General features: G+C 28.7%; 1 protein-coding gene and 2 long non-coding RNA genes across 9 annotated transcripts in view; all 3 read right to left on the bottom strand.

Annotated features, from left to right (window-relative positions):
• LOC145967500 (uncharacterized) overlaps positions 1 to 1,673 on the bottom strand; it is a 2,421-nt gene extending 748 nt beyond the window's left edge. Inside the window, exons 1-3 of the long non-coding RNA XR_014437436.1 lie at positions 1,319 to 1,673; positions 477 to 611; positions 52 to 175 (exon numbers count right to left, since the gene is read on the bottom strand). This is a non-coding gene — a long non-coding RNA (uncharacterized LOC145967500). The remainder of the gene's footprint in view (positions 1 to 51; positions 176 to 476; positions 612 to 1,318) is intronic.
• Positions 1 to 16,473, bottom strand: part of LOC145967493 (uncharacterized) — a 24,966-nt gene extending 8,493 nt beyond the window's left edge. The window contains exons 1-4 of one of the 7 annotated variants that reach the window (XM_083092450.1): positions 15,915 to 16,472; positions 15,204 to 15,401; positions 13,286 to 13,574; positions 11,214 to 11,948 (exon numbers count right to left, since the gene is read on the bottom strand). In XM_083092450.1, coding sequence (XP_082948576.1) covers positions 11,214 to 11,327 — 114 coding nt within the window. In that variant the 5' untranslated portion in view covers positions 11,328 to 11,948; positions 13,286 to 13,574; positions 15,204 to 15,401; positions 15,915 to 16,472. Of the gene's footprint in view, positions 1 to 11,213; positions 11,949 to 13,285 lie in introns of all 7 variants that reach the window. The other 6 variants (XM_083092451.1, XM_083092454.1, XM_083092455.1 and 3 more) reach the window with 6 other exon arrangements.
• Positions 5,139 to 7,366, bottom strand: LOC145966671 (uncharacterized). The gene is made up of 4 exons (XR_014437125.1): positions 6,705 to 7,366; positions 6,185 to 6,369; positions 5,596 to 5,878; positions 5,139 to 5,343 (listed from the first exon to the last, which is right to left on the bottom strand). It is a non-coding gene; the product is annotated as an uncharacterized LOC145966671 (long non-coding RNA).

Below are 16,473 nucleotides of genomic sequence, written 5' to 3'. Positions count from 1 at the left end.
TTATAGAAAAGATCTGGAATAAGTTGACGATTAAAATAATAGTTTAAATACCATGCAAAGTGAAATAACATAAGCAATAATTTCAGGAATTCCATTTTAAAATGTCAGCACAATATTCCATTTTTGCTCCAAATCAATTATACATTTCATTTCATTGACATTCATTTCGAGAAATCTGTTCAACAAATATTTACATGTAATTTTCTACATCAGTTAAATTATTTATATAACATATCGTCGTTTGTTATAGACTATTAAAAATTACGTTATTCACACACGGAATTTCTCCTAAATTATCAAAAGCAATAATAAAATAATGAAGTTGATTTAAAATTTATAAACAAAAGTTTAATTAAATGTAAGTTCACGATAATTTGAGGAGAAAATAATATTAATGAGAAAAAATTTATGCTTAACTTTTATTATATAATTATTATTGTTATTTGCATTGAAATAATTTTATTATATTTACATACATTTCTTGATAAATCTTGCCTGATATGTCAAATGAATTTTTTTTGAACTGACAAGTGTAAGGTTATTGATACTGGTTTCAATAACATACTAGTTCAACTTCAAATACCGTGACAAGATAATTTTACATGAAGGCACTGCAAGTAATTTTTAAAATTATTCATACATCATTGCATTTTGCAAATTGTATTTTTTTATATCATATTGGCTATAATTTTATTCTTTCAGCTTATTAATATTAATATGATGAATGGATATAAATCTTTTATATCATGTCAATGATCACGATAATGAAAACTAATGATTCATAAAAGTGTTGATAGAAATCGATTATAAGACAAAAATTGTGTATTATTTTGGCGCTGTGACACTTGTTAAGTGTTACAAGGATGTGACGATTATGCACAATCTATTTTGAACTTTCCATTTTCGCATTTCTCGGTGTGTGCACTTTGATCTCACTAACTAGAAACGGTAAATTTCAGTTCTATAAGCAATAAAAAGTAATCTGCGAGCGCGATCAATCGTTCACACGTCTGATCCTAAGCGATCGACATGATTAAGTTGCGCATTAAGAAATCGCAGATTCCTATTGCTTTCTAGTATTTGCCATTTTCCGCGACAAAAAACATTGAAATCTAGTACAGCAAAATATATTTTATAGGAGCATGCACATAATGCAAAACAGTCGGAATATTAAAATTTGTGAAAGGATAACACTTAAATGATGCCAAGAAACATGTGCATTTCGAATTACGGAAAGAATTTTTAATATCTTTTCTGGAATTGAATCTCTCTCTCTTTTTTTCCTTCTCTCTCTATGTCATAGTTGCAAATGAGCCACCTGACAATTTATGCGATCGCCTCGAGAAATAGTTTGCTTCTGTCGGAAGATAATTGAGGCCTAGAAAGTGACGACGTCTTCACAGAGAAACTTCAAAGTACTGTAGTAAGAATGACGAGGCACCCTATTCGACGATTTATCACACATATTTAGATTTTGCGGAAATTCAACTCAAAATCGTGTCGAGTATTCCATCGATAAATCGATAAATAATTATAAAGCTTTGATGTGTGAGCGGAAATGCTAAAAATAAAAATTTCCTCCTTTTTCAAATGACATTTATAAAAAGAAAATTTTTTGGAAACAAACGCAAGAGTACACAAAAAAATAAATTTTACTTTTGTTTTAAAAATAATTTTAAGAGAATACTTTTATTTCTTTCTCTATACTTTTGTTCTAAAAATAATTTTAAGAGAATATTTTCACTTCTTCTTTTATTTTTTTTTAAATCTTTGAGTATATGGAGATGTTTTCTAGACTCCTATACACATTTCAAAGATGCTAAAAACGAACAAATACAATTGTGATAATATTTTGCAACCGACAGTTTATACTTTTACATATATTTAACAAAACAATGTAACGTAAAATGAAGCGGATAGAGAGGGTCAGATACTTTAACGAACATATATATTTATTATTATATTAGAAACCACAAATCGTGTATAAATAAATTTCAATAGGTACGTAGCATTATAAGTGCACTATTACATGTCGCTTAATATTATTGCAATTGTAACAATTTCCGTGTTCAGAAACAGAGCACTCCGATCAATGCGATTTACACGAGAAATCCTCTCACTTTCGTATTATCTACCGGTAGATGTTGCAGTAAATCACTTCATGTGCGATATAATTGCGCATTTAACTTGTCAACTTGAATATTTTTAATTTTCAACGTTAAACACACATCACAATGTTTTACAAAATTTACCAAATCGCAAATTATTATAATTTAAAATAACAGTCATTTAAATTTAATGAAAAATTTAAATGATTTTATTATGTTTGTTTTACAGTCGTAAAGCTTAATTCATTTTATAATTAAAAATTTTTATCAAATATAAAACAATTATGTGCATCAAATATAAAACAATTTGTAAGCTTTTGTAAATCCATTAAATCCGTTTACTTTTCTAAGTATATCGTATACAATTTTCAAAAAAATGATAGCAAAGGAAATGGAATATATAATTCATTCCAAACATTTAACGTCACAACATTCTCTTACTCGCTTGAAGCGATTATCGGTTTTCTAGACAATTCAAAGATCAAGGAACAGTTTATAATATTCGTAGCGAAAAGGAGCTAGAAAACCGCGACTGGAATAAACGTTCCCCTTTTTTTTCTACCTGTGGGAAACTCACAACCACTGGACTGCACTTAGCTTTTACAATAGTCATGCATCGCACGATAATCGCCTTGATAAATATAGGTAGTGTAATTGTTAAACGATGAGAAACCATTGTTGTTTTGATCAAGTCGATAATTGGAGAAAGAGCTGCTGCATCTCTCTCTTTTTATGTGACATTATGACAAATTTATCTGTTTTCCTTAGTGTCAAAATAAAAAAAATTGATGTGATTAAATTTTAATTATAGAAATTTTTAAAAAATATATTCAAAGTCCAAACTAGTTTGATTTTTAAAATTTAATTGTTTTAATTTCAAATCTTTTTAAATTTTATGTTGAACTTTTATTGCTATATTATTTATTGGTGAATCTATACTTTATGTAGAGTTTCACGAACTAGTTTTATATCATGCTTTTGACTTCTTCAATGTTGTTATAATTTTTTGCAAACGATACATATAAGTTCGTTTTATATAATCACTATTGTAATTAATTCATTTGTAAAGTATTTTGCTTAAAAGTTTGTAAGAGAAATATTTAAAAATATTTTCTATTTCTTTTTAATCTGGAAAAGATAAAATAAACGTATTCGAGTACTGTGTGCATTTTACTTCCTACATCATATTTTTCTACATTCAACCGTGCCCATATATAAATTTATTCAAAATCAGAATATTGTAGATAAATAATGTTGATAATCACACTGTACTACTCTTATTTTACGCTCATGATTGCATAATTTGTTAGCATGCACGATCAGACGAGTGCATTCACTAACTGACATAAAGTACCGCATAGTCGCTTATGCAACTTATATATGTATTCCTTCACTTTTCTACAAAAAGAAAGGCCAAAAGAAAGGCAAGTTTGGAATGTTTCTTCATAAAGAGCATTTTCCTTACTATATTTCGTAATACCTCCTATCAACGAAAACAATACATTTAATCAGATTATCTCGTATTATTTTAATCAATTATCTAAAATGTTATAATTTTCTTTATAAATAAATGTCATTTTTCCATTATCTAATTGTTTAAAAGAAAAACGTTAATATTTAAAACGTTAAAAACGTTGTTCTTATTATATCATTTTAATTAATAAATTAAACTAACAAAAAGTAATTATTGCTATAATTACTATATATGTACATTATAATTAAAATATTACGTTAAAGTAAATTGAATTTTAAAGAAAAAAATATCTTTTTTTTAGAACTAAAAATTTACTGTTTTCTTTCTATTATATCGAGAAAAATTTGAAGAAGGAGCGATTAAATAAATAAAATTTAGCACAATAGAGAATGTATTCTAAAGTAAAAATAAATATTATAGCATTAATTTTTATGCATTCGCTTCAGATTTTCAAAATTTTAGCTATTATATAATTTATAGCTACAATTATGTATATAAAACCAAAATTTGTTTTCTATATATATGGTAGTTGTATAGTAGTTCTTTTTGTAATTAAGAAGTCAAATTATTATACCAAAATTTGCAATAATTTTTTAAAAATTCTATTATACAAATAAAAATGATAATCTTATTTTTATGTAAAAGAGTCTCTACATTAAATTTAGCACAATTAAATATTTCGACGATACAATATAACATATGTGTAATATTATACACACATTATGACAATATGTATATGACATTTTTTAAATTAGTTTTTTCTTGATTCTGTTGGCATTAATGTTAATAGATGAAAATTTCTCTCAGAAATAATTAGTATGTCTTTCTGCTCAAGAGAATCAACGAGAGAAACTTCACCTCTGGGGTCAGTCGAAATTCGCACTTTCCGTTTCACTGCCATTACTCGCGAAACCGCCTAGTGCATTTTCAACCTGGTGTATTTTCAAGTGAAAAAGGATGAATCGGAAGCGATTTCCAAGGTGGTTTCGCGCACGAATGAGAAGAAAAAAATATATAGTGCGCGGAAGTTATCCAATCGATCAGAAATATCCGGAAAATTTTGCACGCTACAAAAAATTACGCTTTGCGAATCTTTGCCGAATCATTAAATATCATTAAGTATATTTGCATACATTTCTTTATACGAATTAACAAATTTCGCATAATTAATTCGCTAAAGTATGGATTATACCGTGAAATATGGGATTTTATTAATTTTTTAAATAATATTTGAATCGAACAATTTTTTCTAGTTTAGATAAATTTTCTATTTTATTTTATTTAGTAAACATTTTTAACTGTAAATTATATTTTTAAATAAATTACATTTGCTATATAAATAGAGCATCTTGTAATATAAAAATAATATAGAATTTTATTCTTATTAGGCTGAAAAAACCTTCTGCTTGTATCGTTAATGCTTGAAAGATGTACAAAAATTATATTATGTAATATTTAAAATCTACGCGAGATTAAAAGTATAATAAATACGATTCATAATAAATGGATGTCATTGCATCATTAAATATTTATTTATCATCGAAATAGGAATTTTTGATATATTATGCGACGTCATATGCAAATCAAATAGTAAAAGTGAATAATGAAAAAAAATAAAAGGAAAAAAATTTTAAATCTTTAATTTCAGTCGAGGAGAAATTGATTAATTAGATAATCACAAGGCGACATCGTATCTTGATTTATAGAAAGGTTGAAATATTATATAGTTTCACCTTCTATTCGAACTTTAAAAAAGCTCATCTAGAGGTAAATAAAATATAATAGTTGTTTTTAATGAAATAATAATAATTATTTCTTTATGTATCATAAAAAATTCCAATCTAATCTTTGTAACTCTCTTTTTGTTAAAATTTTCTTCAAATTCTTAAGCAGAATAGTAGAAGATTATAAGAGCATATATATATAGTAAAAGATGTACATTATTTCTAGAAATTGATATTGCAAGAAATATTTTAAGGAAAAACAATGCAACATCGCAACTTCTTTACTAACATTGTAGCTTGTAAAACTGATCAGTAAACGTAACTTTCTTCCCGATATAAGCATCGTGTCCTTACGTGACGCGTTATTCGTAACGTTCTCTTCAATCGCTCGTAATCTATCTTAAATAGCATTTGATCGCCGATTATTAGCACTTATAGCAATTATAGCGATCAAGCGTTGTCGTCGTTAGATCGACCATGGAAGAAAGTAAAACGATGCGGTAACATTGAATATTTCCCGTTTCCACCTCAACTTTTAATTCACGAGTCACGAACAAGATTGTTCGACGAAGCTTAAAGAAATAATATGACAAGAAATTAATTATTCGGAAAAGTTGCTTTAAGAAAGAAAAACCTTTTTGTCGTAAACTTTGAGTTTGCGAGAAAGTAATAAAATGCGAGATTAATTTTTAATGTCGAAATAGCTGAATGTGATCTCATTTTACAAAAAGAACGTAAAACGCTCAGTAATTTTCTTGTAAAATATATAATAGGTATTTCTGAGAGAATATATAAATAGGCATCATTATTCAATCATTTACACATTACTATAAATGATTGTTTTGTTGCGTTGTAATTTAGTTGTGGAAGACACTAACGTCGTGAACATTTGCGTCGTAAAGATTGCAAAGACGATTCGCGTGTAAAGATTCGTACGGTGTGATGTGTCGAAATCATAGTGGACTATTCTAGCAATGGGATATTTCGTTAAATAGCGTTTGCGTAAAGTGAAGCAGATTATTGGCCAACTGATAATTTGTCTGTCTCGTTCTACGATTATAATCTGTAATATTACGTAAAAATAAGTAAATTGATTTGGACAAAAGAATAGTACTGTGTAAATTAAATACATATGATTCTATGATTACAGCCAATTGTCTATAATTATAGATTTGATTATCGATTATATTACCTAACTGACAATTGTGAGAAATTGGAATATAATAACAGAAATGTTATATATTGTAGATACGATTAAAAAATGATTATAAAAGATATATCGAGATCTCATCATTTCAATAGGCGAAACAACATTTTTTTAAATGTTTATAATTATCACATGTATTTTACAGAACAGTTGTTAAGCGTTTATATTCGAAATGCTTAACATATATATACTTGCGAGATGAAAGTCAGCCTTTTTCTTCCGCATTATTCTGTTATCGTGATTTTAAAAATGCACAGTCTGGACAATAGTTTAATTAGGCAAATAGTATAGATGTAATCGACGATAAACCAATGCGTCGTATGTAATTAATTTCATTAAAATGAATAATGAATTTTCACTTAAGATAGCTGCTGATACGGATTTCTTTCCGACACACGTTTTATACTTTATTCTACTCTCCGAAGAACGTTCACAAGATTTCCAGCTAATAATAGATTGCGTAATTTCCTCTCGCCCGAGAAATTAATTACATCTGTTCAACTGTTCCCACAAAATAATGAAATAATGAAAATTTTTGCTCGTGTCTTCACGCTATATTCGTTCTGTTATTCTCAGAGGAAGGTTTCTGGAGAAAGTGAAAGATCTTGTGGCATCCTTCACCTTCACCCATTGTCCTGTATATTTGCCTCGATCTTACTTTGTGTCCTCGAATAAGCAAAGATTGCGAGAAGATTTGATATATTTCCTTATCATATAGATCAATGGGCCGACAGATATTGCGATTTCTTAATGCATTAATTAAAAATTCAAAAGACAGAGAGAAAGAGAGGGAAAGAGAGAAAGGAACTTGAGAAATATTATGTATGAACGGAAATAATTTCAAAAAGTTAAGAAGAATGGATACACACAATTCTTTTGAATCGTATACATGAGTATATTTTGAAATAATTTTTAAACATAAATATTCTATTTGCTGTTACGTGATGTTGGGATAAATTTTAACAAATGCATTTCTCACATACACATATACGTATGAATCACATTTAGAAGAATAATTTTGCATGTATTTATTCTCGATATGCTCTGAATGTTCTCAACAAGAAAAAGAAATATGAAATGAGAAGGGTATCGCAGCAATTGGAGCACCATTTCAACGAATGAAGGAACAATGAGGAAAAATTGCTTTTGCATTCCTGCTACCAAGCAATATTCGATTTATGAATTAAAAAGGGTCTCTCTATGCATGTTAGAAAAATGTTATAAAATGGTGATAAGTATATATGTATACATTTGTATTTGCGCTTATAATACGCGTGTATGTGTTTATATCAATAATTTTGTTGTTTATTTCAAAAAAATTCTAAAATTGCGCTATGTATGCAGCGATATCGCTATGAAAGATTAAACTAGTCTACATTAAAAAAATCATAATTCTTCTTATGTAAATTACAGAATCGCATAGAATGTGTATTTATGTGCTTTAATCATTTTTTAATCATAAAATGTAATATTATACATAAGAAACTTTTTATTATATGTATTATTTTAGACATATTTTTAAAACGCACTTTAATTAATAATGAAAATATTTTTATCATGTAAGTGTATTTTATACACTTTCCTAATTATATAAAAATAATAAAGATGAGAGAAAGAGAGAAAGAAAAATATAATATGCAAATTCTAACACAAATGAGTCATGTTGTATGAGAATAATTATGCCATTACAAGCAAAATGCGTCATTGCAAATATCGATTGTATATCTAATTAGATGTATCAGAGATATTTCTCTTCTTCGACAAAGGCAAATGTTTTCCCGTTGTTTTCGCATTAGAAAGTTCTTGTTTATACACAGTGTGTGTACATCGCCCGAATGTCTCGGAAGAGGAGACAAACCGGAAGCTACTTCAACTGAATATCCGTCATACGTACATATTTCCTCTTATATGCACACGGAATACTCTTTGCACCATACATGGAAACTTGAACGTTTTCTCAATGGCTTGAGTGAAAGGTTCTGCGATCGTTCCACGTTTGGATCCACTTCCGATATACCTTCTCAATTAACGACAATTACCTTTCGAGAGAGAATGCTCCCCTTTATCGATTTAATAAGAAGAAATTATTTATATAAAATTGTTTTCTCTTTTGCCGATATAAAAATTATTAAGATTAAAAATTATATATAATTTTTAGTTTTCTCTTTTGCCGATATAAAAATTATTAATTAGATGATGAAAGAAAGAAAAATATATACTTTTTATTTATATTAAAAATTTTGGATTTATTAAGATACGCTCTTCTTTTGTATACAATATAATTTTTTATATATTTATCATAAATCATTTGACAATTTGACATTTGACAATTTATCATAAATCATTACCGCATCTAAGGATTAATATTTTCTTAAAGTATATCATTAAAAATTGTTTGGATTTAAGTTTTATATCGAGACAGAATCCTATAAATAATTTCGTGTATAACATTTTCTAATTCATTCGAATGGAAATCGATTTCAGGGAGAAACTTAATAATCAGAATGAGAACAAGATATGCAAAATGGAATACATTAAACTAGAGACGTAGAAGATGCAACAGAAACGAGAGAAGAAATGAGAGAGAAACCAGATAGAGGGTCAAAAGTCATTCTGTTAGTGGGTAAGCACTCGTTCGTTCCTATTTTCGATGCATGCAATCTTTGTTGTTTTCCTATCACGCTATTTGAATTTCTATAGTAATCATTAAACAGTTTGATTTAAAAGAAGATAAAGGAATAACTGAATTAATATAAATATAAGTATAAATAATTAATATATATATATATATATTTTTTTTAAGCTTGCCGTAAAAACACGATTAAATATAATGATATAAGAAATTCGATTATAATTTTTCAATCATTAGCTATCAAGAGAATTTTGCACACAAATAAAGTTTCATATAAGAGTCACTATAATACTTATTATATATTATTGCAACGTTAAATTTATTTAGTTAGGAAGATTTTATGTTAATTAATGCAATATTCGAATACAAACAGGAGAGTATGAAATGTGAATATGATTACGACTCATTCGTTCTTTTGACAGAAGACGAATGAGAAATGTAATTAATGCAATGCGGGATTCTTTTTTTTGTGTATGATTACTGTCTCGGCAGTGAAACTTCATCGAGATTATCGAGAAAGATAGTCTGAGAATTACCGCGAAGCAACAGGCACATTGGCAACGATCTGGTTACGTCACAGGCGAGGCAATTTCATTAAATCTGCATACATTCTAGTAATCTATGTGCCCGCGGCAAAATAGATATTAAAGCGAATCTGTAGAGAAATTTCGAAACGCGAATTCAATCAAACATTAAAGGCACTCATTGCGGAAACGCATGTGAGAATGATGATTGATGGATCTTTGATGTCATCGAATATAAGGTCTGAATTGATCTGATCGAAACAAGATATAGTTATTATTTGATTTTTTTCTTCCAATCCCATAAATAGACATATGTATTAGTAATAAGTCCTATAACTATTAATATAACTCGTGGAAATAATTCCATTTCTATAAAAAAGAATTAATTTTTTGTATTATTTCTCTTTTACTTTTTATACATATATTTATTTATATCTACACTGCATTTAATTTATATCTACTATATTGCTCGTAATAATTTAGAGATTATATAACGTGTATCCTCAAACGTTATTTTTTTATTAACAACAGATTTCTGATACAAATTTTTAATGCAAATTTTATGTGTGGACACAAAAGTTTCACGGCTATAAAATGTAAAAAATGAAGTAATTTTCTAATAAAGCTAGGTTTTCGCCATATGTACTTCAATTTTCGTTCTTATTTGTACGATTTAATCACTATAATATAGTAATTTTAAAATAAGTATCGTGAAACAAATATCGATTTTATTATCGAACGAATTGAAGTTGTAATCCGCGAATTAATGTTCTGTGAAGCTGCGAATAACTTCCATCTTGAGAGCGTTATCCTCATGATCGAAACAAGTGCGAAGAATATCGTATTATATTTTCATATTTATAGACATTTGATATCTCTTTCTAGATATAAAAAAACTGCACTTTTTCTTGATAAAAATCAATGCAAAAATCTGCGATTATATATTAATATTAATCCGTTTACTAAAATTATAGTATAAAATCGAATCACAATTAAGTGTGCAAAAGATTAAATGAACATCACCGTCATTTTTACTCAATTACTTCCGTTATGCAAATTTTTTGTCGGTTATTTGAAGAAAGTTTTTTGATACAAGGGAAAGTTACGTGATAGAGTTCATTAAAGAAAATGAAAGTAATTCTCTCAAAAATCGTCATTCATCATCGCTCGATAGTTTTCTTTAATTTTTCCAATTTAAGTTAGAAAACGTGCGAATATATGAAATATTGTAAAATGTATGTCTATAATCAAAAATTTAATTGAATTCTTTCTATATAATCAGATGCATTAGATAATGTTACAAATGCGTTTTCCTAATTTTAATTTCCATTTAATATAGTTTTCTTTAATTTTTCCAATTTAAGTTAGAAAACGTGTGAATATATGAAATATTGTAAAATGTATGTATATAATCAAAAATTTAATTGAATTCTTTCTATATAATCAGATGCATTAGATAATGTTACAAATGCGTTTTCCTAATTTTAATTTCCATTTAATAATAAAATATACAGAATAGATATAAATTTCAGAGTATTACTCACTTGTTGAAAGTGCGACAAATCGGGATTTAAAATTGCAGGATCGACTTCAGCCGCTATAAAGTCCACCCGCAGTATCAACGTGGTCCATAGAAAACACAAGTATCTTCGTTTCATCGCGAAAAATAATTTCCTTTCTGGCTTTCAATCCCGATGTTCACACCACGACGAAGCACCCGTTGTATTCTTCTTCGAGTTTCACCAATTTCGGTACATCAGAATTTCCTGTATTAATTTACGGATACTTTCAGTAGCTTGTCTCTGTTGTTTACAATCCTCGTAAATGAAAATGAGATTACTTTCTTTTAACTATCTGAGATCCGATGTGAAGAAGACGCGTTACCCTTATTGTCTTAACGTTTGTTTCAACTTCTTTGATCTAATCAGTATCGTGTTTTCATCTAATGGCGCGGAAGAAATTCTCGCCTCTGCTCGTCTTTCAAGACACTAGCATTGAATTCAGCACGTCTTCCTTCCTTTCTTCCTTCCTTCCTGTTTGAAAACAGGCGAGAGATCAGGAAGAGGCTGAGCCGCCAGTTGGATTTAACGAGTTTATACGTCGACGAGAACGAGTTCGGGACTGTTGAAGATCAGAAAACGTCCGAGAGTTTTACTTCTTCGATGTGGGAAGAGTTCTCGCGGTCCGTCAGGTGGGAGACAGCCACCAGGTAGAACGGTGAACGTTACGAATAAGGAACCCACTTCTTCTCTCGGTATTTTCCTCCGGTAAAATATGCTCTATAATATCGATTAAACAAGATAAAAATAAGGAGATCTTTCTCGCACGTTCAATAACATATAAATCGAAGAATCTTTAAATTGAATGATAAAGTCAGTTTGATCATAAAATTAATTTATCAAAAAGCCAAAGTTATAGTTCACTAAAATTACATTTGTAATATATAAAATAAATATATATTACTAATATATATAATAAATAAATAAATATATATATATATATATATATATATATACATATATATATATAAAATCATAATTTTTTTTATATTCATACGCATATGCAAATTATGTATCATAATTTGTAGCTTTTTAATAACTGTTTGATAATTTTTTACCAGTTCGCACAATAAAAATATTGTTCTATTTTTGCATTTTAATTAAACTATTAGAAATTGTTCATTGCAATAAATATGCTGCGTTTCACGCGCATGCCTTGCCATTACATAAGAAATTCGCGGATAAAATTATGGATAGATTAAGAAAGTGACACGTTTCAGTTTAATAAAGTGCAATAAACTTTCGGAAGATGGAAAAATATTTGCAAGAAGCAGTTGTTTAACTGTGGCGACGATCGAAGCGGTAAAAAGAAATTCCTTTCGTATTCCGTTTCTTCATTACTAAGTAAAAGATCGAGAGAAAAACACTATATAGGAAACATTTACTTGAGGAGGGGCCCGTACGATATTATTTAACATCGATCGAGATCGAGCGGAAAACTTAAACGGACATTGGCCCATTATACAATTCCATCCAAAATAGTGTTCCGGAGAGCAAGCAATTGCGCGACGTGCTGTTTTAGAGCTACTTTTTTTCGTGCATCGCTTCCTGCGCATAATATAACGCAATTTTATTCGTAGCAACGCTCTTGCAGAAATGTACCGCTTATTAATCTCTAAACGTTCGCTTTTACATTATGTAAATTTTAATAAAACTGTTACGTCAGTTAACTTACAAATTGTTTAATACTTTAATGATTTTATCCATATGGATATTCTCCGTTATCTGTATACTTAATAATTTTTTTAAACTCTTTTCTTTCTTTTGTCGGTATATCATGGCATCGTGATAAAATAATATAAAATGAATACCGAAATGTCTCTTATTGGATCTTATATCATCACGAATATAGAGAGTTAACGTGAGCCTTACGAAAGCCCTATCATTACAAGTTAAAAAAATAGATCTTGGAATTTTAGTTAGAGCGCGGAGCGTGTGAAGCAACCGAAGCGTGTTCGAGAGCAACGGGAAGAAGCCAGTTCGTGCAACGAAATGATGATTAATAATTTACGCAATGCAGCGATATTATTAAGGAATCAAGATCATGCGATACGTACTCGTTTGATCGGCGCCCATCGTGAAACGTAAACTTTCTGATTAAGCAGCTAAATTCCTCTCGGAATCGCTCCGGGCGACGAAAACGCGCCCATTTACAACAAATCTTCCTTTCTCCACTCTCGATTATGTGACGGCGAGTTTCGTTTTGAATCGATTACCCACTTCGAAGAAGGATTCATGACATGGGAAAGCTCCTCTGCGTTTAATAAAAGTATCTTCACACGTCTGATTGACTAATCTTGGTGACAAATTCCGTGAATGCGCGCGCATCAACTTTCTCCCTGAAAACTTTGATAAAAGCCATCACATATCTTTTAACAATTTTAAAATTAATTTAAATAAACAACTTGTAATTATATTCCTGAAAAAAAGAAAACAATTAAAATCCATTAACATTTGGATGGATGAAATTTTGATATATAATCGTGCACTATAGAAAGTTTGATATAGCTTATAAAAAAAACTCTTATTTTTTAATTATAGTTGAATTAGTATTTCAGCAAAGAAAAAACTTCACTATTTGAATACCCATAAACAACAATTTTTATTCGATAAACAAAGATTTTAGTCTCAAAGTTTTATTTTTGATAGTGATAATGATAATAATATCGTAGTAAGTAATAATACAGCGACTAACATAAAGTCTTAAGATGAAAAATGCACGTATATATTCTCATATACTTACTCCTATATAATATATAGGATATATAGTCATTCGTTTTGCAAAACTATTTATTGTAAAAAAATATCTAACGTGCTAATTTAATATCATTTGCATTCTAAATATTATGTGCAAAGTAGACGCATGCAGTTTTCCAAGTACATTGCGAAATCTGGAAAACATAAATGACTAAACGAGAGCAAGAATTTTCGCATGATGGATAATTATTTATAATCTCAAGCTTGTGTATGTTTATTGCTCAATCTAACGCTATTTTATGAAGCTATTAAAATGTCGATATATGTGTATATAACGCTATATATCTGATATATTTTTTTTCTGTATTATGATTACGTCGAATAAATTTACCGTTTTTCGAAATTATGACTATATAATTAATAGCTTGGTCTTGATATTTCAATAATTTTAAAATGTTTGGATTTTTATACATGCACATCCATATACGCAAAATGATTTTGTCAATATCTTATTCATATTGATGTGTATTTATTTGACTTGTCTCTTAATTCTCTAGAATTTCTTAGTTATTATATATGAGACAGAAAAATTCGCTACAAAGAAAAAAAATCATACAAAAATATTTTTAAAAATAAGTAAATAAAACCATACAAAAATATTTTTTAAAATTAGTAAATAAAATCATACAAAAATATCTTTAAAAATAAGTAAATAAAATAATTATATATAAAAAAACAGTCACACACACACACACACACATAATTTAACTAATTTAATATTACGATATTATGACGCTTTTCGATCGAGGAATACCAATTAAGACATTAGGAGAGCCGCATTACGTAAGGTAGCATAATGTTGTCGTAAACTTATCGCGAATAAGACATCTGCCATGTCGCTACACGAAAAGTATTGTGTGGATATACGACTATATCATGTTTGGGAAAGAGGCTTTCCTGTCCGTGTACATGTGTGAATCCTCGTTAAAAAGCGTTTCACTCGAATGAAAGGGAGCGGAAGCGATCTTAATGAGGCGAGAATTATGCGATTCCTTATATATCGAGAGATTTTTTCAAGTCTTCAGTAGTATATAAAAATTAAAAAAAAATATCGCAGATAAATAACAATCGACCAATAAATATAAATAATGTAACAATAGCTGAAACATTTGGCCGATAAAATTAGGTGAAAGAAGGTGCTAGTTTATCGTGATCGTTAATGAGCGTTAATGAGATATAATCTGCGTGATGCAATACATTAAATAACAATAATTCTACCGTAAAGAAAATCCTCGAACATTTTTTTTGTGCGTCTCATTCTTCGAGTTTGCGACTATCACCTTTGCGGACATTTTTCTGGTAGCCAAGGTAATTGCTCGGATAATTTGCCGCCAACGCGTTCGCCGACATCGTGGCCGCATTGCACCGCAATAATATCGCGTTGTAATATGGCAGTGCACTATACTTTCCAACTATCTAATTAGGTCACCAAATATGGTGACACACACACAGAAGAACGAATATTGAGAAGAGAAGAAAAGATGCAAGAGCAAGCTAATAATATTCTTTATTATTTGTAAAAAAAAAGTTTAATTTTTTTCCATCTTTATTTAGCGATCAATACCCTTTTCTATCAACGTGGTTTAAACTTAATTATTGATTGTAACTTGTAGAACGCGACTAATATTAAAATATCAAATTTTATATTCTGTTATATATATGATATAATTATATCGTTAGAAACGTGGATGTTAATCATTTCTTATAAGTTGATGAGTGACTACCAATAAGTTTAAATTATATTAATAAAAACGGACATAAGTAACGCGCGTGTACTTAGTGTTATATTTTGCAAATAAAAGATTGAACATGTTCACAATTGAGATTCTATGCTGTATAATTTTTATTAATTTTATTTTTATTATTTCTGATCATTATTGTTAGTATATATATGTTTATATATGTATTCAAAGCAAAGTTTATGCATACCGGTTTCTCCATCCTAAAAAAGTGGCTGTTAAACGGCAAAATTCCTCGGAGATTGTCGATGTCAAAAATCACTTAACTCATTCAAAATACTTATTGTTATATGCATATAATAGCGATTATAAGTAATGTTTCATACGAACACTTAACATTTTACGCAAAAAAATCGCGATAATTTTTCGTGAACGAAATTCAATTTTTTAGACAATATACAACGAGAAAAATAGATTTGTTTGAAACCTTGAAACCGACTCTGCGACTTCTCACGGCACGTTTCACAACTAATTACGATTCGAAATTTACCGACGAATGGTAATGAGATGATTGCAAATGGTCACAATTATCCACATTCCACAAATCTACTTTAAAATCCTCAGCATTGCGAGAAATAAAATTCGTGATTCAGTAAACACTAATGAGATTACGTATTAACTGCAATAATTATTTTTAATATGTAAGATTTCTCAATATATTTCTTAAAAACTAGTAAAATTTATTTAATATATTCTAATTTTTTAAATTCTCTTACAATAAAAAAAATTATGATGTGAAAATGTATATG

The sequence above is a fragment of the Camponotus vicinus genome, unplaced genomic scaffold (genome assembly GCF_025532165.1).
Source record: "Camponotus vicinus isolate PSW18456_S1 unplaced genomic scaffold, iyCamVici1.0 SCAF_2, whole genome shotgun sequence".
In the NCBI taxonomy this organism is placed as follows: domain Eukaryota; kingdom Metazoa; phylum Arthropoda; class Insecta; order Hymenoptera; family Formicidae; genus Camponotus; species Camponotus vicinus.
This window is presented reverse-complemented; position numbering and strand designations above follow the sequence as displayed.